The sequence below is a fragment of the Ovis aries genome, chromosome 21 (genome assembly GCF_016772045.2).
Source record: "Ovis aries strain OAR_USU_Benz2616 breed Rambouillet chromosome 21, ARS-UI_Ramb_v3.0, whole genome shotgun sequence".
Lineage (NCBI taxonomy): Eukaryota > Metazoa > Chordata > Mammalia > Artiodactyla > Bovidae > Ovis > Ovis aries.
This window is the reverse complement of record NC_056074.1, coordinates 17,771,963-17,799,445: the sequence shown is the minus strand read 5'-3', so window position 1 is coordinate 17,799,445 and position 27,483 is coordinate 17,771,963. Positions and strand designations below refer to the sequence as shown.

Below are 27,483 nucleotides of genomic sequence, written 5' to 3'. Positions count from 1 at the left end.
ACCACCTCACTATCATTTATACAAAAGTCTTAAGGGGCTTTCTAGTGTATATAATATATTTTATTGAATACAAATCTTTGTGTCATTAAAATCCTTATCCTGATCATTTTCTTGGTAGGAAATCCAATAGTGGTTGTTCTCTGTGTCACAGATTACAATGTAAATGTAAGAGAAACAGTAAGGAAAGGATGAATTAATTCAGCTAGCCATCTCTTGTGAAAAGTATTTGTTTCTAGGTTTTACATTATTATAAAATATTAGATAATGAACAATTTTTAATTGATGCTTCATTTCTTCCTATACTATTGTTTAGGCTCATTCTTTAAAAAAAATGGCAATACTGAGTTACAATGTAATAGGACCCTTAAGACAGTTAAATACATTGTCAAATCATATTCCAAAAGTGCTATACAAATTATCTGCTTAGCGTTTTTTAAATACTTGTTCACTATACTTTCACTTTTCCTCTATTCCCTAGTGCTTCCTATTCCCTTGATTTTTTAAACAAATATGGTGCATAAAAATGTTGTCTCTCATGAATTTGAATTAGGTTGATTATTAGTGAGGTTTTCAACCACCACAATCTCCTCTGTGGAAATGGTTGATTAATGACCTTAAACCACTAATACAGTGCTCCTTTTTTATCTGGTTATTAGCAGTCTCAAAATTTAGTCATCTCTGTCATCAGTCTGCTACCATCAACCCCAGCCGGCACAAACTTAGTTCCAGAGATCACCCATTCTGCAAGCTGTGCTGTCAACCTGAATGTATATCCGCTGGATACTTCAGTCTTGAATTTAATTGCCTGAAAAGTGTACTTCCCTTGGAAGTACCTCTGGGCTGCCTCTGAAGACTCCCCAGACTCTCTTTAAATCAAATTCCAGGCTGTCCTGCAGTAAAGAGAAATGGTTTTCAAATTTATTTCTCATAGAACTGTTTGCGGTGTTATCACAATTACTATTTTATAGGGCCAGTATTCTATAGAACCCACATTAAGAATTGTTTAACAGCATCCAGAAAAATTAATTCAGAACTTCATGAAGTCAGTGTAAACGTTTCTTTGAAAATGATTGACCCACATTTTGGGTGAGTTTTATGTGTAACGTGTAATTACTTTCAGAAGTCATCCTCCCAAACTGTAATGAATCACAGGTATTTATACAAATATCGCTTCATTCCTTATCTGCCTTACTAAGGAAGTGATGGAAACCTAGACTCCCTCACGTTAGTTGTATCTGATTCTGGTCTCCTACGGTTCCCCTCCTCTTCCTGCTTCTGCTCCCCTTCCACCTCCTCCCTTTCTTCTCGTCTCAGGTCCCCTCTTCCCACTCTTATACCATCTTCCTCCTTGTTACAATACATGTTGAAGTTGTTCTGATTCCCTTTCATGTGTCCAGACACTGTTTTTCCCCACATCACTCCACTGGGTTACTGATTTCTTACATCTGAGTCATTATTATTGATTGCAGATTTTTGTCAGTATTTACTTAAAATTACTGAAAATCTACCTTATATACCAGTGCTAATCTAATTAGTAGCATTCTGAAGGAGGTTTGTTCCCTCTCATATCCTTTGCCCAAAGTTTGGTACTAATTATGGGTATTTATGTCCATCTGGCGGAGAAGGCGATGGCACCCCACTCCAGTACTCTTGCCTGGAGAATCCCACGGATGGAAGAGCCTGGTAGGCTGCAGTCCATGGGGTCGTGAAGAGTCAGACATGACTGAGCGACTCCCCTTTCACTTTTCACTTTCATGCATTGGAGAAGGAAATAGCAACCCACTCCAGTGTTCTTGCCTGGAGAATCCCAGGGATGGGGGAGCCTGGCGGGCTACCGTCTATGGGGTCACACAGAGTCGGACAGGACTGAAGCAACTTAGCAGCAGCAGCAGCATGTCCATCTGGAATGATTTCACACTGTATTTGCTTGCTCTATTTGTTTCCGTCTCAGCTGTACTCCTTAATCTAAGCACTTTGTTCCCTGCCCTGGCTGCAGCAGCTCAGTAATGCATCTATTAAACTATTTAAGGATATTAAAACATTTTGGCAGATTAGAAGGCATATTTAAAATGTTAATTACCTATCAATTCTCCAGTACTCCTCTCTTCCTGCTCTGATCCCCCATTTTATACTTATCCAAAGGGAGAGTAATTTCAGGATACAGAAGCAATAGAAACACATATGGATTTTTTAAGTTAACCAGGAAGCTGTGTTTGAGGAGAATCTTGCACTCTGTTTTAATTTCTGATTCAGTCTTAATGATATGTGACTATATGGCATATGCAAAATGGCATTTTTTATATTTACTAAACCCTTGTACTTTCCTTTTTTTCTCATAAGGACATAGCAACAAGGCAGACATAATTGTAGATGGAGAAACAGAGGTTTAGAAATGTCACAGTACAAATAAGTCCATGGTGACAGCTTGTAAAAGGGAGACCCAGGACTAAAACATAAGCCTTGTGAATTCCATTCCATGTTTTTTTGTTTTTTTTTTTTTTCTCTCAAACAGTGGAAAATCTTGGTTTTGACTGTAAGAGCCATATTAGAAGGCTTTTTCCTATGTTCTAATCAGCCCGTACAGGTGCACACCGCGTGAGCAGATGGAATTGCAATTAAGACAGATGTGATGACAGCTCATCCGCAGACTGTCATGCTTTAAAACCCCAGTCCTAGTCGACAAGCACAGGGCACAGCAGGCACACCACGAGAAGACTCAAACGTGGGCACGAGATCTGTTCAAGCTGTAGGTCTCTCCAAACTCTGAAAGCGAAGTGGCGTTTAGGGATTTTGAAATCCTACATCTATTCATAATTTCCTTAGGTAATGAACATTTTTTACATTGTTGACTATAATTAGAAAAAATAAAGGTCAATGCAGGATCATTGATTATTTGTGCACTATAAGCCCAGTGAGAGATAAGTCAGAATGAGAGAGGCACAAGAGCTTTGGTGTCCGGAGTGTGAGCTGTTATATCTGTATTATGTGAAGAGCCTCGATGAGTGCTGGGGGCAGGCGTTCAGTAATCCTTCCTTCTTTCCTCAGGAAAACCTTTAAACCTTAGATATTATTTTCAACATTAAAAATTTCTGTAAGTAGGCCTTCTGGTTAGGATAAATTACAGGCACTGAGGGAAGAGGCATCAAGATGAACATCCTCATGGGTCCAAATGGCAAAGTTGAAGCCCAGTGGGCCTTATGCTTGGGGTTATGCCCTCAACCTTATTCCTTGTGAGATTGTTGTACGCAGGGGCAGAAGAGCAAGTACCTGTGGTCAGATAAAGATTTACATCCACTTCTGTGTTCAGTTCTGTCGCTCAGTTGTGTCTGACTCTTTGTGATCCCGTGGACTGTAGCACACCAGGCTTCCCTGTCCTTCATCAACTCCCAGAGCTTGTTCAAACTCATGTCCATCGAGTCAGTGATGCCATCCAACCATATCTCCTCTATCTTCCCCTTCTCCTCCTGCTTTCAATCTTTCACAGCATCAGGGTCTTTTTCAATGCGTCAGTTCTTTGCATCAAGTGGCTGGATTATTGGGGCTTCAGCTTCAGCATCAGTTCTTCCAATGAATACTCAGGACTGATTTCCCTTAGGATGGGCTGGTTGGATCTCCTTGCAGTCCAAGGGACTCTCAAGAGTCTCCTCCAATACCATGGTTCAAAAGCATCAATTCTTCGGCTCTCAGCTTTATAGTCCAACTCTCACATCCATACATGACCACTGGAAAAACCATAGCTTTGACTAGACAGACATTTGTTGGCAAAGTAATGTCTCTGTTTTTTAATATGCTGTCTAAGTTGGTCATAGCTGTTCTTCCAAGAAGCAAGTGTTTTTTAATTTCATGGCTGCAGTCACCATCTGCAGTGATTTGGGAGCCCAAGAAAATAAAGTCTGTCACTGTTTCCACTGTTTCTCCATCTATTTGCCATGAAGTGATGATACCGAATGGCATGATCTTCATTTTTTGTTGAGTTTTAAGCCAGCTTTTTCACTCTCCTCTTTCACCTTCGTCAAGAGGCTCTTTAGTCCCTCTTCACTTTCTGCCATAAGGGTGGTGTCATCTGCACATCTGAGGTTATTGATATTTCTCCAGGCAATCTTGATTCCAGCCTGTGCTTCATCCAGTCCGGCATTTCACATGATGTACTCTGCATATAATAAGCAAGGTGACAATATGCAGCCACTTCTGTGTAGCATTGTGCAAATTTCTTGACCCCTCTGAATGTCACTTTAATTTACTTGTCTGTTGAATAGTAATACTGGATTTTGCTAGCTACCTCTCCATGTTGTTAAGAAGCTTGTATGAGATAGTAACTGTGAAAGTTTGACTGTTTTAAGTGATTTCTATATGATTCCCTTTTATAATAGTTGAGCTCGTACACCTGTCAGGAATCAATAAGCATAGAAAGACCAACCTGGAGATTCTGCAGAAAGACCATAATTGGAGGTCATAAAAGAGAACCAGAAAGAATTAGAATCTATTTCTTCCTCTCACTATGCAGTGGTTTTAAAGTTTAGTGTGTGTTAGACTCTTCTGAGAGTAATGCTAAAATGTAGGTTCGTGGACCACATTACCAGAGATTCTAATTCACCTAGTCTAGCCAGGAACCAGGATTCTGATTTATTATTAAATGCTCGATGTGGTTCTAAAGGTGACTTGAGGATCCTAATGTGAGAAATATTGACTAAACAGTTTATCTATGATGCTTACTCACCAGATGGGTAGTAAGTGGCTTGGGAACAAAATTCATACTTAATTGATTTTTCCAGACTCATAGAGTGTGAGGCATTAGATGCACCAGGGTTTTCAGCTGAAAAGGGTGCTTTTCTTTTTTTTTTTAATTTTTATTTAGTTTTTTTTTTTTAATTTTTTAAATTTTAAAATCTTTAATTCTTACATGCGTTCCCAAACATGAACCCCCCTCCCACCTCCCTCCCCATAACATCTCTCTGGGTCATCCCCATGCACCAGCCCCAAGCATGCTGTATCCTGCGTCAGACATAGACTGGCGATTCAATTCTTACATGATAGTATACATGTTAGAATGCCATTCTCCCAAATCATTCCACCCTCTCCCTCTCCCTCTGAGTCCAAAAGTCCGTTATACACATCTGTGTCTTTTTCCTGTCTTGCATACAGGGTCGTCATTGCCATCTTCCTAAATTCCATATATATGTGTTAGTATACTGTATTGGTGTTTTTCTTTCTGGCTTACTTCACTCTGTATAATCGGCTCCAGTTTCGTCCATCTCATCAGAACTGATTCAAATGAACACTTTTTAACGGCTGAGTAATACTCCATTGTGTATATGTACCACAGCTTTCTTATCCATTCATCTGCTGATGGACATCTAGGTTGTTTCCATGTCCTGGCTATTATAAACAGTGCTGCGATGAACATTGGGGTACATGTGTCTCTTTCCATTCTGGTTTCCTCGGTGTGTATGCCCAGAAGTGGGATTGCTGGGTCATAAGGTAGTTCTATTTGCAATTTTTTAAGGAATCTCCACACTGTTCTCCATAGTGGCTGTACTAGTTTGCATTCCCACCAACAGTGTAGGAGGGTTCCCTTTTCTCCACACCCTCTCCAGCATTTATTGCTTGCAGATTTTTGGATCGCAGCCATTCTGACTGGTGTGAAGTGGTACCTCATTGTGGTTTTGATTTGCATTTCTCTGATAATAAGTGATGTTGAGCATCTTTTCATGTGTTTGTTAGCCATCCGTATGTCTTCTTTGGAGAAATGTCTATTTAGTTCTTTGGCCCATTTTTTGATTGGGTCGTTTATTTTCTGGAATTGAGCTGCATAAGTTGCTTGTATATTTTTGAGATTAGTTGTTTGTCAGTTGCTTCATTTGCTATTATTTTCTCCCATTCAGAAGGCTGTCTTTTCACCTTGCTTATATTTTCCTTTGTTGTGCAGAAGCTTTTAATTTTAATTAGATCCCATTTGTTTATTTTTGCTTTTATTTCCAGAATTCTGGGAGGTGGATCATAGAGGATCCTGCTGTGATTTATGCCTGAGAGTGTTTTGCCTATGTTCTCCTCTAGGAGTTTTATAGTTTCTGATCTTACATTTAGATCTTTAATCCATTTTGAGTTTATTTTTGTGTGCGGTGTTAGAAAGGGTGCTTTTCATGTGTTCTGTTAATTAACCTTAGTGCTAAAGATTTGTTATTTACCACATTACACTTCATATTTTAAGAATTAAGATCCAGGTTCTGAATTAAGGTGAGAGATGAGTGATCAAATGTGGCGAAGATTGATGGCTTTTCCCCCAAAGCTGTTCCCTCTGTTCTAACAAGATACTCCACTTTAATCTGAGCAAATTGATGCTCAGAGTAAACATTTCCCAACATCCTTTGCAACTGGCTGAGCCATGTTACCAGTCCCTCATTCTGGCCACTGTTCTATAAGCAAAAGAGATATTGATAGCTTCTAGGTTGTAGCCATAAAGGAAATGAATTTACTCTTCTCTTTCCCCTTCCTTGATGGTAGAATGTAAATACAGAGGTGAAGATATCATAGACCAAACAGTCCAGTTTGTTTGGTTAACACAGCCAAAGAAGTTAACAGAGAAGTTAAGATCTCCAAGGAATAGAATCACATGGCTTTGACTTATGTGTTAGAAAGGTAGAGAAAAGAAACTTGTGTCTTGTGTAAGATTCTGCTATTCTGAGTCCATACCATGCAAAACTAAACCCAGTTTGTTCTAATACATGCATCAAATAAGCACCCAGGATTAGAACAGTGAAATATTATAATGTGAAATGAATAGCCTTACTTATCTCACTTGTAAAATGAACACTCTAGTACCTCCCTTCTAAGGCTATTAGAAGAACCACAAGATGTAAATATGCATGCAAATTGCATGATGAAATACCTGCAACTTTGTAAATACAGCCTTCTAATGATTTTAATTACTGAGTAATTTATGCCATTATTTATAAGTCATTTACTCTATGATAAAGATACTGTGCTAAGGTTAGTAGAATAACTGAGATATAAAGAAAAACTGACTTCAGCTCTAAACTTTTAAGTGGAACTTGAGTGATCTCCAGGCCAAAAGGCCTTTAGTAGAAAACACTAGCCCAAATGTATCAGACCCTTGGCATCAGACCCTTGATGATTTGCTGGAAAACATAACCACAAGTCAAGCAGGGGCAATGTTGAGTTCCAAGGCCCTTACAAAATACAAAGGTAATGTCTGTGAAAGTGGATACTAGAAAGGTTATTTGGATGACTGATTTACTATTCATGGAGAGTGTACAGTGTGGGGTTTTTGTTGAAGGCTTTTTGAATCATATTCTCGTCCTCATGAAAAATAACCCCGTCACAGTACTACAGCCAGAAAGATTTATGTGTGTGCTTTTACCATATTTGAGAGGGCTGCTTAGCAGCAATGCTAGGGGAACATTTGAAGGTAGCCATGTGTTAGTTAGATAATATGTATTGTTTAAAACCATTCAAGGTGGGGTGGTGAAGGTGAAGGAATGGGAGCAGTCAACTTAAATTACGTGATATGAACTAGAGAGATTTTGCTGTGAGCACAAAGCCAGACAATGGAATGCCCACTAGATTGTTTCTCTATAAATTGGGGGCAAGTTGTTACATTGCTTTCAGCAGTGCTTTTCAAACTTGAGTGAGTAGCAGGATCATCTGAAGTGCTTGTTAAAACAGCCAGACCACACTCTGACAGTTTCTCATTTGGTTAATTCTGGGTAAATTGGGGGCCCAATAAGTATCAGGTGATTCTATTGCTGTTTGCATTGATTGTGACAGTGCTCAGTCATGTCGGACTCTTTATGATCCCCTGACTGTGGCCCACCAGGCTCCTCTGTCCATGGGATTCTCCAGGCAAGAATACTGGAGTGGGTTGCCGTTTCCTACTGCAGAGGACCTTCCGGACCCAGGGGTTGAACCCGTGTCTCTTGTGTCTCCTGCATTGGCAGGCAGATTCTTTACCACTGTGCCACCTGGTAAGTTGCTGCTCGTCCAAAATACAGATTTTGAGGCCCACTGGCTTACAGGAAGTTCTAGTAAAGTTTGGTAGGTAAGCAAACTGTTTCTGTGTTGATATCTTTCAAAGTCCTAGGGTTCCTCTCATTCGCTATCCACATAGAGGTTAGATTATAAAATTCTAGATAGCGAAGACCACATCTTGTTTGTTATTGTAATGGAGGCTTTGTCTAGTGCTGGGCATTTCTTAGCTGCTTGGGTTTTTTGGTTGCTTTTTCTAAGAGGAAGCCTTTCTGCCTTCTTTCTTCTCCTTCATTGTGGCAACACTCCAGACAGCAATACATTCTTTCAGACATGTCTGTGTTGTGGAAAGGGCTTTGTATAACATGGCAATAATTGCTTCACAGGCGAGAATTCCTCCTCTATTATGGACATAGCTGCATTTGGGGGTGGGAGGCAGGGATAAGGTTTTTATGAGCCTGGACCATGGAGACAGGAGATCTTATGGAAGTCAAAACCTGGGTTTGAATCTTGGCTTTGTTTTTTATTTGCCCTGGGAGTTAAGAGAATCACCTAATCTGTGTCCTTACTTCACTGTTCAGTTCAGTCGCTCAGTCGTGTCCAACTCTTCGTGACCCATGGAATGCAGCATGACAGGCTTCCCTGTCCATCACCAGCTCCCAGAGCTTGTTTCAAGCTTGTGTGCATCGAGTTGGTGATGCCATCCAACCATCTCATCCTCTGTTGTCCCCTTCTTCTCCTGCCTTCAATCTTTCCCAGCATCAGGGTCTTTTCCAATGAGTCAGTTCTTTGCATCAGATGGCCAAAGTATTAGAGTTTCAGCTTCAGCATCAGTCCTTCCAATGAATATTCAGGGCTGATTTCCTTTAGGATTGCCTGGCTTGATCTCCTTGCAGTCCAAGGGACTCTCAAAGAGTCTTCTCCAACACCACAGTTCAAAAGCATCAATTCTTCAGTGCCCAGATTCACTGTTCAACTTCACTGCTACATGGGTTTTATTATTTGGAATATTCATAACATACTTTATGATACATCAAGACTTAAATGGGTTAACACATTTAAAGTTCAATTATATTCATTTCTTTCAGCTGAAGGTTTTTTTTTTTTGATTTTTAACTTAAGGGAAATAAAAATTATTCCTGGTAAAAATATTTAGCAATAGTAGAAAGGAATGAGTGAGTACTTGCGGAAAAAAAAAAAAAAGGTGACATGATGTCTTAGCAAGAGAGGTTTCTACAATGGAACAGAGATAAAGCTAGATCTGACTATCTCTGTGTCTATAAGGTGGGCAGGATGAGTAAGTGAAGGGGGGTTGTTGGTATGAGTATAAAGACCAAGGAATATAGATACTGTAGGGAAAGAGCAAATTAGCCAATATTGCTGTGGTAAGAGACTCTCTCCCCACAGGTTGTAAACACATGGCTGTGTAACAGCTGAGAGCGTTTGTAAAACCGTGCACGTACAATGTCCTATATAAGCACCACCTGAAGAGTTCTTGTAGGTGAGGCAAGTCAAGTTGCATTGAGTTTCACAGTCGTTGCTGCTGCTGCGTCAGCCCTTAAAGAGTAAAGTCTGTTTGCCTTGCTGATGCTAATAATGAATGTCCATAGCACTATAGCTCCTCACATGTTCTTCCAGCTTCCCTACTCACGTCTTGCCTACCCTGGTTTCAATGAATGGTGAGATACAGCAAGACAGATACAATTGATTGTAAAATTTTGCTTGCTTAAAATTGGACATTTGTAAAAATACTCAGTTTGCAAAACTATTTTTTATTTCTTTTGTATGCTTGGCTGTTGTTCAGTCACTCATTTGTGTCTCTTTGCAACCCATGGACTACAGCATGCCACGTTTCCCTGCCCTTCACTATCTCCTGGAGTTGGCTCGATGTTGGGAAAACTGAGGGCAGAAAGAGCAGGGGGCAACAGAGGATGAGATGGTTGGATGGCATCATTAACTCAGTGGGCATGTCTGGGTTTGTCATAGCTTTCTTTCCAAGGAGCAAGCGTCTTTTAATTTCATGGCTGCAGTCACCATCTGCAGTGATTTGGGAGCCCAAGCAAATAAGTGTCACCATTTCTATTGTTTCCCCATTTATTTGCTTTGAAATGATGGGACTGGATGGCATGATCTTAGTTGTTGGATGTTGAGTTTTAAGACAGCGTTTACACTCTCCTTTTTCACCTTCATCAAGAGGCTCTTTAGTTCCTCTTCACTTTCTGCCATAAGGGTGGTGTCATCTGCATATCTGAGGTTATAGATATTTGTCCCATCAATCTTGATTCCAGCTTGTGCTTCATCGAGCCCAGCATTTCATATGATGTACTTGGCATATAAGTTAGCTCAGCTTATAAAGAATCCACCTGCAATGCCTGAGACCTGGTTTAGATCCCTGGGTTGGGAACATCCCCTGGAGGAGAGCATGGTAACCCTCTCCAGTATTCTTGCCTGGAGATTCCCCATGGACAGAGGAGTCTGATTGGCTACAGTCTATGGAGTTGCAAAGAGTTGGACACGACCGAGTGACTAAGCACACACACGTTTCACTCTCCTCTTTCACCTTCATCAAGAAGCTCTGTACGCAGGATGCAGCATGCTTGGGGCTGGTGCATGGGGATGACCCAGAAAGATGTTATGGGGAGGGAGGTGGGAGGGGGGTTCATGTTTGGGAATGCATGTAAGAATTAAAGAATTTAAAATGTAAAAAATAAAAAACTAAAAATAAAAAAAAATAAAATAATTAAAAAAAAAAAAAAGAAGCTCTGTAGTTCCTCTTCGCTTTCTGCCATTAGGGTGGTGTTATCTGCATATCTGAGGTTACTGATATTCCTCTCAGCAGTCTTTGATTCCAGCTTGTGATTCATCTAGCCTCGCATTTCACCTAATGCATTCTGCATATAAGTTAAATAAGCAGAGTGACAATATATATCCTGAGAAACTCCTTTCCCAATTTTGAACCAGCCCATTATTTCATGTGCTTATTCAATTTTAATAAGTGACAAAAAGGATATTTATAGTTTAACACATGATCTTAAGTTCTTATTGATTAATCTGCTACTTGAACTTTCAAAGAGATGTCTGGGGTATAAGGCCACTTTATAATAAAGCAAACTTAATATTTTTAAAGTTTTAATAAAATTTTAGTAATATCCAACTACTTAAACAATCATGCTTATACTCCTCAAAGAATATGTATTTCATATGGAAGGTCCAATATACTTCGTTTTAAGTGGTGAATATACTGATTATTTCAGCCTGTTGCTTTGTAGATTATGAAACCAGATAGTTTTGTTTTTAATAAAGTTGAACAGATTTGTTTTAATAAATTTTATATTTTAGAGTAGTTTCAGTTTCACAGAATTGAGCAAAAAAGTAGATACTCATATACACCTTATATCTCCATATACCTGACACTTCCTCTACTGTTAACATCCTGTACAAGAGTGGTTCATTTGTTGTAATCAATGAACCCACTTTGGTACACCATTGTCACCCAAAGTTCAAAGCTTACGTTAGGGTTTACTCGTGATGTTGTATATTCTATGAGTCTTGACAAATGTGTAATTATATAATCCATTCCTACGGTCTCATACAGAATAATTTCACTCCCATAATAATAATTTCACTGCCTCTTCATCCCTCTCTCTCAGACCCTTAGCAAATGGTGATCTTTCACTGTCTCCATAATTTTACCTCTTCATAATGTCATATGGTTGGACTGCTGTAGAATGTGTACTTTTCAGGTTGACTCCTTACATTTAGTAATGTTCATTTAAGTTTGCTTTTCATGGTTTGATAGCTCATTTCTTTTCAGTGCTGAATAATATTTTATTGTCTGGATGTACCACATTTCATTCATTTACCTACTGAAAGATATCTTGGTGGCTTTCAGGTTTTGGAAATGATGAATAAAGCTCATTGTAAAGCACGAGCATCCTTGTGAAGGTTTTATGTGAATCTAAGTTTTAACTCCTTTGCATAAACATCAAGGAATGCAATTGCTGGGATCATATGTAGAGAATATATATATATATAGTTTTATAAGAAACTGTAAACTGTCTTCCAGAGTCATTGTGTCATTTTATATTCTCAGCAACAGTGAGTGAGAGTTTCTATTGTTACAACTCTTGACAACATGTGGTCTTGTCAGTGTTTTGAATTGTTGCCATTATAATAGTCAGTGGTATCTAACTGATGTTTTAATTTGAAATTCCCTAATGACATATGATATAGAACATCGGTACATATAATAATGCCTTTGTACCCACCATACATGGGTTAGAGGAGCAGTTATTTAATATTTAAAGAAGAAATAAATGAATGATTAAATGAGTCAAACCAGAACCGAGGTTCTGACTTTAACAGTGAAATTTGAGCTGGAGAGAGGTAGATTTGCCATAAAATCCTTCAGTGTCGTCGTGAGAGCAACTTCCTTGTCCACAGCATTCAGAGTGCACTCTGAACACAGATGCAACCTCCAAGAGCAGAATGCTCCTTTACAGGCACTCTGGGTACTGTTGCTAATCGTAAGTAGGGGAGCTTTTGCATGACTGTCCCTCTGGAACTGTCCTGTGAACACCCTTCGCATGTTTGATCTAAGCCGCAAGATCATGCGTTCAGAGCCCACTCTCTTAGTACTGTAAATATGAAAGAAACTGAAGAGCAGGTAGACCCAACCAGACAACCGCTAGGCAAGTACTGATGAGCAGAAATAAAAGAAATTAAAGTATGAATAAATAAGACCCCCATCACAAAGTGAATCTGCACACCAAATTCCAAACTACATAAAATCCCTAGTGCTATGAAAGATAGTAAATAAAATTAACAGAAAGAATTTAGTGTAATTTTGTTTTGTTTTGTTTAATCTGACAAAGGAAAAAAAGTCTTTTGTTTTACTTTCTTTTGCATGAACAGGATGTATTGGTGGCTGTGAATAAGGGTGGGCAAGGGGGTGCAGGCAGTGTCAAAGCTTGCTTGGTGGTTCGTTCTAGCAGGGGAACACAGCTATTCATATACCATTGACCGAAGACCAGCCCTCCTCTGTCTTCGTCTTCCACGGAGCGCACAGCTTCGGGAGTGAGGCACGTGGAGCCGTGAGGAAGGAAGCGGGGGGCCTCACCTTTGTGCACACTGCCTGCCGCTACTCCCCATTCAGTGGTTTAGTGAGGCCCTGCGGTCGGCCCCGCCCAGGTAGGCCCAAGGCCCTGGCGGAGCACTGGCAAGGCCGAACCGGACTGTCTAGAGGAAGTAAAAGCTGTAACATGGTTTCTGTAGGTGAACTTGGGGAGGACCCACCAACTCGGTTCTGAGCATGCAAGTTTGCCCCCTTTGCGGCCCTGGATGTGTGGGATGGATGGGGTGCCCACGTTTCAGTGTGGCCTTTGTGGAGGCGAGGAGAGCCAGAAGGTGAGGGCTGGCCTGATGGGATGAGGTGGGAACTGTGGCACAGCGGTGCTGTGTTTTATACAGTTGTACCGCTGTATTTGAATGTGGAAAATATATTCTAACACTTTTTTTTTTTTTTTTTGCATCCTGTGCCTGAGGAAATGGTCAAATTCATTTTGGTAAAACGCCAAAAAGAGAATTCAGTTATCTCACAAAGTCAAAGAAAAAGGGAGATTTCTTCTCAGTTGCTCTAAGTTGCTCAGATGGGTTCCCAAGATGAGCTGGCTTTATTGGGCTGGGAATTCTCAATAGAATTGTGGAGAGAAGGTGGCAGGTGTTAAGTCTTCAGTGGGCAAATCAGGAAGAGCATATTCTCAGGACTAATTTCAAGTGAATTAGCTGATGTTTTCTAGTGATTTCACAACAAATTTACATTGCCTTGTGACTGCTCTAGGGGCAAAGTTATTTTATAAACCATAATTTATTTTATTGCCTAGAGGAGTTTTATTGGCTGGTAAAAGTATAAGGAAATCAGTCCTGGGTGTTCATTGGAAGGACTGATGCTAAAGCTGAAACTCCAGTACTTTGGCCACCTCATGCGGAGAGTTGACTCATTGGAAAAGACTCTGATGCTGGGAAGGATTGGGGACAGGAGGAGAAGGGAACGACAGAGGATGAGATGGAGGGATGGCATCACTGACTCGATGGACATGAGTTTGAGTGAACTCTGGGAGTTGGTGATGGACAGGGAGGCCTGGCGTGCTGCAGTTCATTGGGTTGCAAAGAGCCGGACGCAACTGAGCAACTGAACTGAAAAGTGTATGTGTCTAGAACTGAAAGCTCAAAGACTGATTCCGTGTTTATGTACATTCTGGTTATTGCCCACACATTATTCAGTAGAAATCCAGGACTTGTCTTCATTATTTGCTTGTTTATCCCCAAGCAGACAATGAGGAAAAACTATACAACATGATGAAGACAATGGGTTCTGGCAGAGATTAGACCTGGACAAATCCCAGCTCTACCACTTAGCAGCTGCTGAATATGGGTAGGCTAAATAACATTATTCAGCCTCAGGGTTGTCATTTCTAAAATGGAGATGATTTAGAATTTTTTGCCTGTAGGGTTGCTGCAAAGAAATAACATATGTTAAGTAACTTTGTACAATACCAGTTGGAAAATAAGCGTTCAACAAATCCTAGTTTAAACGTACACTCTCAATACTCAGGGGATGCCCCCACCCTGCCCCAGTTTTATTGAGTAAAATTATAATCTAATACTGCCTTAAGTTTAAGGTGTATAGCATGTTGACTTGATACATTTATATATTGCAATATAATTACTACCATAGATTAGCTAACACCTCCTTCAGCTCACCTATTTACCATTTCTTTTTTGAGAATATTTCAGACCAACTCTTTTAGCAACTGTATATGATACAGTATCATTATATATAAAATCACAGTATTGTACACTAGATCCCCAGAACTTATTCATCTTCTGACTAGAAGTTTTTACTTTTTGACCAGTATCTCCATTTTCCAACTGTTTAGTTCCCAATAGTCACTATTCAACTCTCTTTTCTTACAAATTCAGTTTTCTTTAGATCTCATGTAGGAGATATTATGCAGTATTTATCTTACTCCATCTGACTTATCTCACTTCATCTGACTTATCTCACTTGTCATAATGCTTTCAAGGTTCATCTGTATTGTTGCAAAAGACAAGATTTCCTTCATTCTCATCAATGGATAACATTCCAAAGTGTATGTATGTGTATATGTGTAAATCACTGTATAACCATTAGGATATATTATTTACCCATTCATTCATTGGTGGACACTTAGGTTGTTTGTATATCTTGGTTATTGTAAATAATGCTGCAGTAAACGTGGGAGTACAGGTATCTTTTCTATATCCTGCTTTAATTTCCTTTGGATATATCCCAGAAGTGTTGTTGCTGGATCATAAGGTAACTCTATTTTTAATGGTCTTGAGGAAACTTCATACTGTTTTCCATAATGGCTGCACTAATTTACATTCCCACCCTTAGTGCAATAGAATTCTCTTTTCTCTACATCCTCAAAAACACTTGCTATCTCTTGTCTTTTTGATTACAGCCATTTTAACAGGTGTGAAATACCTCATTGTAGTTTGCTTTACATTTCCCTAATAACTACTGATGTTGAGCACTTCATGTACCGGTTGGCCATTTATATGTCTTCTTGGGAGAATGTCTGTTCAGTTCCTCACTCATTTTTAATGAGTTTTTTTTTAATTGTTTCTGAGTTGTATGAGTTTAATTCTCCCAACAAGATATTGCCTAAGACGATGGGGACAAATGTTAGATATCTTCAGTTCAGTCGCTCAGTCGTGTCAGACTCTGCGACCCCATGAATCGCAGCACGCCAGGCCTCCCTGTCCATCACCAACCCCCGGAGTTCACTCAGACTCACGTCCATCAAGTCAGTGATGCCATCCAGCCATCTCATCCTCTGTTGTCCCCTTCTCCTCCTGCCTTCAATCTTTCCCAACATCAGGGTCTTTTCTAATAAGTCACCTCTTAGCATCAGATGGCCAAAATATTGGAGTTTCAGCTTCAACATCAGTCCTTCACATAAACACCCAGGACTGATTTCCTTTAGGATGGACTGGTTGTATCTCCTTGCAGTCCAAGGGACCCTCAAGAGTCTTCTCCAACACCACAGTTCAAAAGCATCAATTCTTCGGCGCTCAGCCTTCTTCACAGTCCAACTCTCACATCCATACATGACCACAGGAAAAACCATAGCCTTGACTAGATGGACCTTTGTTGGTAAAGTAATGTCTCTGCTTTTCAATATGCCATCTAAGTTGGTCATAACTTTTCTTCGAAGGAGTAAGTGTCTTTTAATTTCATGGCTGCAGTCACCATCTGCAGTGATTTTGGAGCCCCCCAAAATAAAGTCTAACACTGTTTCCACTGTTTCCCCATCTATTTGTCATGAAGTGATGGGATCAGACTCCATGATCTTCATTTTCTGAATGTTGAGCTTTAAGCCAACTTTTTCACTCTCCTTTCACTTTCATCAAGAGGCTGTTTAGTTCCTCTTCACTTTCTGCCATAAGGATGGTGTCATCTACATATCTGAGGTTATTGATATTTCTCCCAGCAATCTTGATTCCAGCTTTTGCTTCTTCCAGCCCAGCATTTCTCATGATGTACTCTGCATATAAGTTAAATAAGCAGGGTGACAATATACAGCCTTGACATACTCCTTTTCCTATTTGGAACCAGTCTGTTGTTCCATGTCCAGTTCTAACTGTTGCTTCCTGACCGGCATACAGATTTCTCAAGAGGCAGGTCAGGTGGTCTGGTATTCCCATCTCTTTCAGAATTTTCCACAGTTTATTGTGTCCACACAGTTAAAGGCTTTGGCATAGTCAATAAAGCAGCAATAGATGTTAGATATCTTAATGAATTTGAAATCCAAAATTCTTCCTGCTTTATTTTCCAAAAGAGTAAATCTGATCATGTGGCTTTCATGCTAAACATCCATTGTCATGGCTTCAGGGCCCTGTTTGACTAACCCTAAAGCCCCTCTCCCATCTTATCTTTCAATTCTTTTGAGAATCCTAAGGTCTAATACACATACTCTTCTCTCTCTCCTGCCATTTCTTATTATTTGACTGAATCTTTTGCCCATCTAGGGCTTCCCTGTGGCTCAGACAGTAAAGCCTCTGCCTGCAATGCGGGAGATCCAGGTTCGATCCCTGGGTCAGGAAGATCCCCTAGAGAAGGAAATGGCAACCCACTCCAGTACTCTTGCCTGAAAAACTCCATGGATTGTTGCCTGAGAAGCCTGGTAGGCTACAGACCATGGAGTCGCAAAGAGTGGGACACGACTGAGAGACTTTACTTTTGCACATCTAAAAGCAGCTCAGTGTCATTCCCTGAGTAGGTGCTTCCCTGGAGGCTTGCTACTGTTGTCAGATTCCTCCATGGATGTGACCTTCTTGAAGAGAGGGGTTGTTTTACCTCCATTCCTGGTACATAAAAAGTTTCTATAAATGTTGATAAGAGTATTAATGCTTTATTTCATGAACTCATTTCTGGAATGAATGGCATGTCATTTATTTAGCAACACTTTTTAACCCATTAGAATGAGAGTTGTCTGATAAAGGAAGGTGGGTTTAATTGCAGCAGAAGCAGGCTCTGTTTCCAAGAGAGTTGTCTATTTTAAAGAAGACCAAATAAGACATATAGAGAAATACTACTGAGAGCAGTGTTTTTCCACAATAAACTTTTATCTCTAGGAGTAATTAGAAGACTCAAGAGCTAGAAATGTATGTCACCTTCTAAAATAACAGCATTTATATATAAAAATTGTGACTTCAAAACTCTAAACCTTCTTAGAGTGTTGTCATAATCTTCAAGAAGAGTAGTTTTTATTTTTTGCAAGACATATTGAAATAATAAGAGCTAATATTTACTGAGTGCTTATTATGTGACAGTCACTGTTATGAATGTTTTGTTTATGCCATCTCACTTAATACAAACACTCCTTTGGTTATAACAGTTATCTAGTTTTATGAGAGGAAAAACAGAGGCATCAAACCCACAGAGCATATAAAAAAGTGAGATTTAAATACAGTTGTTTGTAGACAGAACTGAGTTGTCCTGTCCTAACTCGGTCACTGTGCCATATTATATTCATGCTGTTGGCAAAGTGATCTTGTAGGTATGAGGCCAACCAGTTCAGAGAATATCTAATTAATATACTCAGTAAATTGAAATATATTAAAACTGTCTTTTTACTTGTCATCAGAAAACGCCACCAACTCATATCCACTCTTAATTGTCCTGAAGCTGTAAGAAATCTGAGAGATGACCTTCACCATTTCACATATGTCGACACTGAGTGTCTAGTGACACTGAATATTAAAGCTAGTATGGTGCTAAGCTAAGAATAAAATTCTCATGAAGCACTCATGCATTTTCTAATGAATTAGAGCCAAGGTCAGTATGCCATCCTGTTCAGGAGATAACCTTGTCGAGGAAATCTTTGAGCACTTATACAACTTTTGTTATGCCTTTAACCAATTTAGAGTTCAAGTTGGCGAGGCTGAAGCTTATCTGGGGTCCCTACCATCACTTGGCTGAGAGTGGTTTTACGTGTTTACAGAATGATTCTGCCACTCATGTCTACTATTCTAAATCACTCTGTAAAATTGTAAATCTTAATTAAAGTAGCAATTAGTTTGCATACAGATTAAGTCATAGCATTATACTTAAACAAGGGAATTACTTGAAAAAATAGTGGTGTTAGGTTTTCAAATATCTTTCTTGCTTCTTGCGTTATGTTTTAGTGTAATTGTAAAGAGAATGTCTAAGTCTTTTTTTTGACCAAATGTGCTTCAGCTGTCTGAGCTCTGCATTTATATTATATAGAAATGGCTGACTCCCTTTGGCGTTTTTCTCCATTATAGATTTGAAACTATTTTATAGACAATTTTATTTTCATCCATTTTGAGATTCTACTTTTTTCCTTTTGTGTGCTTAGAATAAATAGATCTTATATGTTTCTTATTTTATGCAGTTCCTATGCAGCTGAGCTTTATTAAATGGGAGGACATTTTCTCTTCTTTATTGATCTCTTCACTCCTTATTTTAAAACAAAAATCATCTTTAAATTTTAAAGAGTCATCAATTGTAGAGTGGATTGTGATTTAACAGCATTCTTGGGGTGGAGGGAACCAAAAATAATCAATGAAAAGTGCCAAATATTGTAGACCACATCCTGATTTCAGAAACATTAAACAGTGAAAAATTTGTGCATTCCACAAATTGGTGAAATACATGTTCATGGTTTATACCAGTACAGTAACCCATCCTTCTCCTGAGATGTGCTCAATAAAAGACTCTTAGGGAATTTGTAAAATATTATAACATCTGCAGACACTTTAGAAGCAAAGTATTTGTCACACATTACTCAGAAACTGTTGCTTTTCTTTATATGGGATATAATGTTTTGAGTTCCAACTCTATTTGAAACAACATGTCCTTTTTTTTCAGGCATTTAAAAAACATTTCAATTGAAATGTGGCTCACAAGCATTCTTATATAGTGGTTTGTGCAGTTTTAGAAACTTCTAAAAAGGAGATGCTACCTGCCGTGAGACACAGCACTTTCTGGTTTTATTTTGAATACCACTGCAGGTGTTTTTACTTTTGGTTTATACTTAATTGCACATTGAAGACATTAACACATGTTTTCAGCTGCCTGGCAGCAGTGGTATATTTTATTTAAATCCAGAAAATAATGTGATAAGCATATTTACATAATTTATTATGTTTGACAAACCTAAGTGTTCCCAGATTTTGACTTTCACCATGAAAATTCATTGAGAACTTATCAACCTACCATGTAATTAAGTACGCTGATTTACAGCCTCTTTTTCAATTGTCAAAATAATTCTATTCCTGTCTTGTAATTATAGAACCCTCCTCCTACTTAGTTCCTGCCTATTTTCTGAGCCTCATTCCCCAAGTTTTTTCTATTCTACATGAAATAAATTCATGCTTTGCTTGATGGAACCATTATTGGTTTCTGTTCTTTGCAAACAAAAATTCAAATTTCATTTGAAACTACTATGTAAAATGGAAATACATAGTAATTTTAGAATTTTTACATTTCCATATAGCAAAATGAATAGAGATGGGCTAGATTTATGTATGTTGTATGTATGTTGACTGCATGTTGGATTTGACCTAGCACATGTGTGTATGCTTAGTCGCTTCAGTCATATCTGACTGTTTGCAACCGTATAGATCATAGCACCCCTCTCCCCACCCCCACCCCCCCACATTGGCTCGTCTGTCCATGGGATTCTCCAAGCAAGAATACTGAAGTAGGTTGCCATACCCTCCTCCAGGAGATCTTCTTGACTCAGGGATCAAACCGAGGTCTCTCATGTCTCCTGCTTTGGCAGGTGGGTCCTTTACCACTAGAACCACCAGGGAAGCCCAAGCTACCATGCAAGCTGCCGTGAAAATGTGATGCTTTATGTTTGAGGCAAAATTCAAAACTAGATTAACAGATCTACCTATTATATTTTATTATCAGATTTGAGTTTGAGTTTTATCATATAGATAAGAGGAGATATTAAGTGACATTTTAGGTAGTTTTTCAAGAAACTAGGTTCCCAAGAAGGTTGTTGAGACATTTGTTTTAAGCCACCCCAAATTTGTGCAGTGTCCAATTGGGAGACTTTCCTTTAGTAGGTAGTAAGCACAGTCTGTATTTCATTTAGTGAAGCCAAAATAGATGGATATGTTCTGTGCCCACATCCTGATCCAAGCATGAATATTAGATATAAGCTTGGATGTTTGGATTTGGTGTGGGGGAGGCTACCACTCTGAATCCTAAGATACTGACAAAATTATAGTTATGTAGATAGGGTGGACAAAAGGATTTAAGTACAACATTAAGTGAACAGAGAAGCTGGAGCTATAAGCATATAGCTGAAGAACCCAGGATTATATATACTAACTTTAGATAAGTGTGAAGGGAAATAGAGGGGCCATCAACATCACCAGAATTCAGTATATCTCTCTCCATACTCATGTGTTCTTTTTTCTATGTTATATTCAGTCTCAGATGAGTTGTGATGTAGTGATGACCCTCAGTATATTTTCCTAAGCAATTCTTGAACATAAAATTTTATATTTGAGTCTCATCAGCAACTTTTATGTTACTTTACCAAATGTGGATCAAGCCTCTGATTGGCTGAGTTTGAATCTCATCCTTTCCCTTGATAGAGTGGGGAAAGTTAGTATCACACAGCCACATAGAATTAGCACGGAAAAATGTTTCTCACAAGAAAAATCAGGATGTAGTTATTAGAAAAAGGATAGGATAAGCTTGATAGGCAGGGAAAACAGACACCTAAACCTTTTATGATTCTTTTAATCTACTTTTTCTTATACTATACTATACTAATAGTATAGTCTTACGTCCCAGCAAATCATACTCATAGTTGGACCCTAGCATTTGGGGCATAATTACACGTTAAGTTGTTATTTTAGGCCTTCTGAAAGCATCATCCAATTTGATAGGGATGAGATCCGTCATTTAGAGGGTAGAAAAAATGCTACATGTCTGATTACAAAATTGTAAAGAGTATGTTCTTAATGCCTGAATGATTTGTTGTTGTTCGGTTACTCATTCATGTCCACCTCTTTGAGATCCCATGGACGGCAGCATGCCAGGCTCCTCTGTCTTCCACTGTCTACCAGAGACTGCTCAAACTCATGTCCATTGAGTCATTGCTGCTGCCCCCTTCTCTTTTTGCCTTCCATCTTTCCCAGCATCAGGGTTTCTTCCAGTGAGTTGGCTCTTCACATCAGGTGGCCAAAGTATTGCAGCATCAGCATCAGTCCTTCCAGTGACTATTTAGGATTGATTTCCTTTAGGATTGACTAGTTTGATTTCCTTGCTGTCTAAGGGACTCTCGGGATTCTTCTCCAGCACAATTCAAAAGCACCAATTCTTTGGTGCTCAGCATTCTTTATGGTTCAACTCTCACATCTGCACATGACTAATAGAAATAGCAAGTCTTAATTCTTTCAGAGATTAAAGAGGGGTGATCACCAGCACTGAATGAAAAGGTTAAGTCAGCAAATTTTCTGGGAGTCAGTGTTCCTTCTTCAGTGCTCTGCACCATCTGTGTTTTTGAAAAATATGTCATTTAAGAAAAATCTCAGTACGGGTCTTGCAAGTCTTACTTTCATCCCCCAATTGGCCCCATTATGGGTGATTAAAATTGATTATCCTCAGTTCTGGATTTATTTCAAAATAGTGAAATAGTCTAGTTCTTAAGCTCTGGAAATGATATTTATCTTAGTGGAAACATATTATTTGCATGGTTGCCCAGAATTATCAACTGCCAGAGAAGACTGTGGATACACATCATAGTCATTGCTCATTTGGGGGATGGCCACAGGATATCCATGTGGGAGAGTCTTCCTTGTGCTAATATAGTTGCATTGTCCAAGTCTATCACACATGTTTGAAAAGAAATATCCACTGCTGTATCACTTTAGAACTGAACATTGAAAGAAATGTTCATAGAAATGAACAAATGAAATAAAAATCAAAAGAAAGGAAGGAAGAAAAAAAGGAAAAAGAAAAAAGGGGGTAAAATCTTTCAGTGAAGATGAAAATTTTAAATAGTATGGTAAAATTTTTAAGTAGAAATATGTTATTAGCTTTATTATCCTTTCTAATAAATTTACACATGTGTGGATATTAACACATAAGGCCTTAGATGTCCTTCACTCAGCTTGTCTCAATTTCATTTGTTTATTTAATATTCCTATTTTTTAGATATTTTAACTTTTTATTTTGAAGTAAATATTCCCAGTTTTGTTGAAAATTAATTGACACATATCACTGTATAAGTTCAAGGAGTACATCATGATGGTTTACTTTATGTGTATTGTGAAATGATTATCACAGTAGGTTCAGCAAGCATCCATCTTCTCATATAGATATAGTAAAAAGAAAAGAAAGATCAAAGGGAAAACATTTTCCTTGTGATCAGCCCTCTTTGGATTTTCTCTCTTAATATTTTTTCTGTATGTCATCCATCAGAGTTAGCTGCAGGTATCATGCTGCGCTTTACGTTCCTACTACATATAATATTTACTTATAATTTCAGATTTCTGCCTCTTGACCATCTTTCTCTAATTCCTCCTCCTTCTCCCCTCCACTTCTGGTAACCATGAGTTTGATCTCTTTTTCTGCAAGTTTGGTTGGTTGGTCTTTAGTTTCTCTATCTGACATACCTCATTTCAGATTTTGCCCATGTTTTCAAAAATGACAAGCATTTCTTCTTTTTAATCACACACACACACACACACACACACACACACACACATATATACACACATGCACTCACACATATACCACGACTTCTCTGTCTGTCCATCCACCAGTGGGCACTTAGGTTGTCTGCAGGTCCGGAATTATAAATAATTCTGCTGTTAACGTGGGGGTACCGATACTTTTCCAAGTTAGTTTTTTCTTTGGTGGAAGTAGAATCGTTGGATCATAAGGTAGTTCTGTTTTAATGTTTTGAGGATCCTCTGTACTGTTTTTCATAGTGGCTGTAGCAGTTTACAGTCTCACCAGCAGTGCAAAGGTTCCCTTTTCTTTGCATTTGTGCCAGCATTTGTTATCTTTTGTCTTTTGATGATGGCCATTCCAACAAGCATGAAACAATACCTTGTTGTTTCAATCTGCTTTTCCCTAATGACTAGTGATGTTGAGGATAATCTCATATACCTGTTGGCCTTTTGTATATCTTCTTGGAGAAGTGTCTATTTATGTTCTTTGTCCAGTTTTTCAAATTAGGTTATTTGGTTGTTTGCTGTTGTATTGTACGAGTTCTTTACATATTTTGAATATTAACTCCTTATCAGATATATTATTAGCACCTTTTTTTGCCATTTCATAGGTTTTATTTTTACTTTTTGATGGTTTCTTTTGCTGTACAGAAGTTATTTAGTTTGACGCAGTCCCACTTGTTGCTTGTGCTAAAGCAGGTTAAAAATCTAAAATCTGCTAAAGCAGATCCAAAAAGACATTACAAACATTGAGTAGCAAATTAATATAGAATGTTCTCATGTACCTTTCCCCCAAACCTCTAATATAACAACCTACAGTGATACTATAATTATTGAACCAGAAAATTAACAGTGAATTTTACCAATGTTTCTACTAAAGACCTCTAGCCTTAGAATGATGAAAATCTAAGTGAACAACAAATCTCTAGACATACTGAAGATATATACCTTATATTTAAAAACAGAGAAATCAAAAAAGAAAAATACACAATTTAATAAAAAAATTTAAGATCCCCTGTGTCAAAAATATCATAAAAAGACATGTACAGTAGGAAAACAAGGGTAATTTTTAACCTAGAAACTGAGCAATACTGTGGAGTTAAAATATAAGTATGTGTCTCTTTACTGTAGTTTATGAGCTTTTAGATATAGGAATACTATACATTAAAGACTTTAAAAACTTTAATCTTGTGTTTTGCTGTATGAAGAGTACAGATGTTTGCAAAAAAAAAGAATCCATTACTAAATGAATCAAGATAATTCCTCATTTGTATAAAAAAATTCATGGTATTTAAATTCTAAATACGTTTTTTAGAGTTTCAACTTGTACCTGAAGAGGAAAAGTTAGACAAAGGGTTCTTTCCAACTGAGGGAGCTATAACCACTCTCTGCATGACAGGAAAATAAAATAGGAAATGATGTTCATAATCAGGTGGGAATTGTGTGTGAAGAAGTCTTAAATTTGATGTATTCGTTCATTGAGTTACGCACACTGCATACATTTAGTTCGATTTGCTTGTGATGCTCATCAAATTGACTCTCTTTAGAGTAGTTATGTATGAGATATCCTTGCCATTACATTGTTTGCTACTGTAGAGACAGTATAAGGTCTAAATCCTGTAAGTTTTTACCGAGTTTCTGCTCTCTTTTATCCTTCCTGTCTAAAAGAAGAATAGATACTCAGTTATGGGACAAAGAAAAACAGCCTGAGTGTCACGAGGGAGATGTAATTGACACTGTGAGGGTTTAGATTCAGATGGCTAACACTGTGCCTCCATTTCTAAAGTAACAAGCCTTGTCTATGAATCTAGGTCAAGTCCAGCAGATAGAGTACTCTTATGAGGCCTGGAAGAAGAAATGGCTTCTGAGCGTCTAAATGCCCTTGAGTGCAATGCACAGGTATCAGAAACATGAGGACTCTAAAACCACAATGTTTAAAGGAAATTCAGGTCCTAGTGCATCCGTGACTGTATTAAACTAGATTCCAAGGTGACACGCATCCAGATGATGGTAGAAATAAATGCTTGCTGTTTAGAGAGTGCTTTCAGAAACTAGTAGCAGTTACAAATTTGAAACTAAAATTATTTTAGAAAACAGCATACATAAATACAATAAACAGATTTAAATGTAAGACCAAAGAAAGGTGATATTTTCTAATGACGGTATTAATGCCAATACATCAAATCCATCAATTTTTGTTGAATAAAAAAACAATCTTTTATAGTACAGATTCTACTCAATTTATGCAAATCAGCTACATCTCATATCATGAAAGACTTATCTGTGAACAAAACAGAAGCACTGCTGATATAATTTAAAGAAATTGTTAATATTTTATAACTTCTTAGCAATAAAACTATGTTTCTTTCCTTAGAATAAAAGCTTGAAACACAAACTGTTGTTTGGAAACAAGCTATGTGGCCTGCATGCAGAAGAGGTGAGTATGTTTTCCTTTCTTAAAGCTTCAAGTGAATAGATACAGTATTAGTGCCAGATATTTTTTTTTTTTAACCCAGACATCTGGTGACTCTGTTCCCTTAAAACATAACTGCAAACATTGGAATAAGAAAATAAAAACACATTTTAAACTTTTAGGTATTTTGGATATTTTAACATTTCATCACCAAATAGAAAAAATGTTAAGCCACTTAAGTGTTGCTTTCCTAAGTGATATTCTGGATTCCTTCCCTGGATTATTAAGAGTTCCTTACTAGCAAACACCTGGAAGTCCATAAAGTTTTCACTTTTGGTGCCCTCTATGTGGTGATAAAGAATCCTCCTGCCAGTGCATGAGAGGCGGGTTCAGTCCCTGGATCTAAAAGATTCCCTGGAGAAGGGAATGACAACCCACTCCATTGTTCTTGTCTGGGGAATGCCATGGACAGAGGAACCTGGCAGCCTACAGTCCATGGGGTCACAAAGAGCTGGACATAACTTAGGACTAAACAACAACATCAACAATGTGATGTCTATACCTGTTGGAGACTAGAGTGGCAAAATGAGGATTCTAGGACTGAACATAAAATGGAAGAAACAAATAAATTAACTGGTTCTATTTGATGGACAAAAAGATTGTCTCATACAATATTGCCCCCTAAGTGGGGGAAAATGTCATTCTGTTTAATCCAGGTTTAATTAAAATCTATTTTTTCTTTTCCTGATCTTCCAAATGAATCTGTAATGTTGTAGAAACATAGCTCACAGTCAGTAATCCTTAGTGACAGTAAAGAGAGAGTAGAAATAGTGCCATAGTAAGTGATACTTCAAGGAGAGGAGATTGCACTTAAGTGGAGCCTCAAAGCATACAAAAAGACTCATTGTGCAAAAGAATAATAATAATAATTATAATGATGGAAAAGCCTGTGAATGATAAGGCCCAGGCATGTTAGTCTTCAGTGAAAACCAGATACTTGTGAAAGGAAGGGGGGAGGAGACAGGTTTAGGTAGAACAAAAACAGTCTAACACAAGTTTATCCCTTTCCCCCTAGCAGATTAGAAGCAAGGCACAGAGATGGTGAACAGCTTCTACTGTCTCCTAAATATGGAGCTACCTCTTATTTCAAAAGCTATGCCCTGATATTATCACCTTCTAGCAGAAGGAACAGGAAATATTACCTTGTGACTCACAAGCATTGCTCTTTAGGAGTCTATCTAGAAAGTAATGGCACATATGTCCTTGTATCCTATTTGCTAGAACTAGGTCACAAGCCTAGCTAACTTGTAGGAACCTGGAAAAGGCCATTAGGTTGGTGTTCATGTGCTCATGCAGAATTTGGAGTTTTTTTAATTAAAGAAGGTGAGAATACTCCTTGGTGGACATGTGTAAGTCACTATTGAGAGTCTAGCATGCAATATGATTATCCACTTCTAATGTCTTTATAATAATATTATATATGAAATGAATAGAGCTGTTAAATACATTGAAATTGAAAGGTTGATGCCCCATAAATGAAAAAAATCAAACTGAATGGCATATAGATATAAGCCTATGTATTTTATTTTCTCCATTGTATTTTTCTATTTGGATATCAATAGACTCTCATATAGTTTATATTTGCTAAATTTCTAGGCATATGGCATATCTAGTGTGCAGTTTCTGAATATTACCCTTAAGAGGGTAAGCAAGTGAAGCTGTTTTGAATAAGGACCATCTGAATTGAAGCTATATTCTGTGATAATTTACATGTTCCCAGAGTTCACACAACATCCATGTACATGAAAAAGAGG

The 27,483-nt window shown here is 38.2% G+C and overlaps 1 protein-coding gene across 3 annotated transcripts in view; it reads left to right on the top strand.

Moving 5' to 3' along the window:
* LUZP2 (leucine zipper protein 2) overlaps positions 1-27,483 on the top strand; it is a 517,618-nt gene that overhangs the window by 358,863 nt on the left and 131,272 nt on the right. For all 3 annotated transcript variants that reach the window (XM_015103087.4, XM_042237695.2, XM_012102275.5), the window contains exon 6: positions 25,631-25,693. In XM_015103087.4, the coding sequence (XP_014958573.1) occupies positions 25,631-25,693 (63 nt within the window). The remainder of the gene's footprint in view (positions 1-25,630; positions 25,694-27,483) is intronic.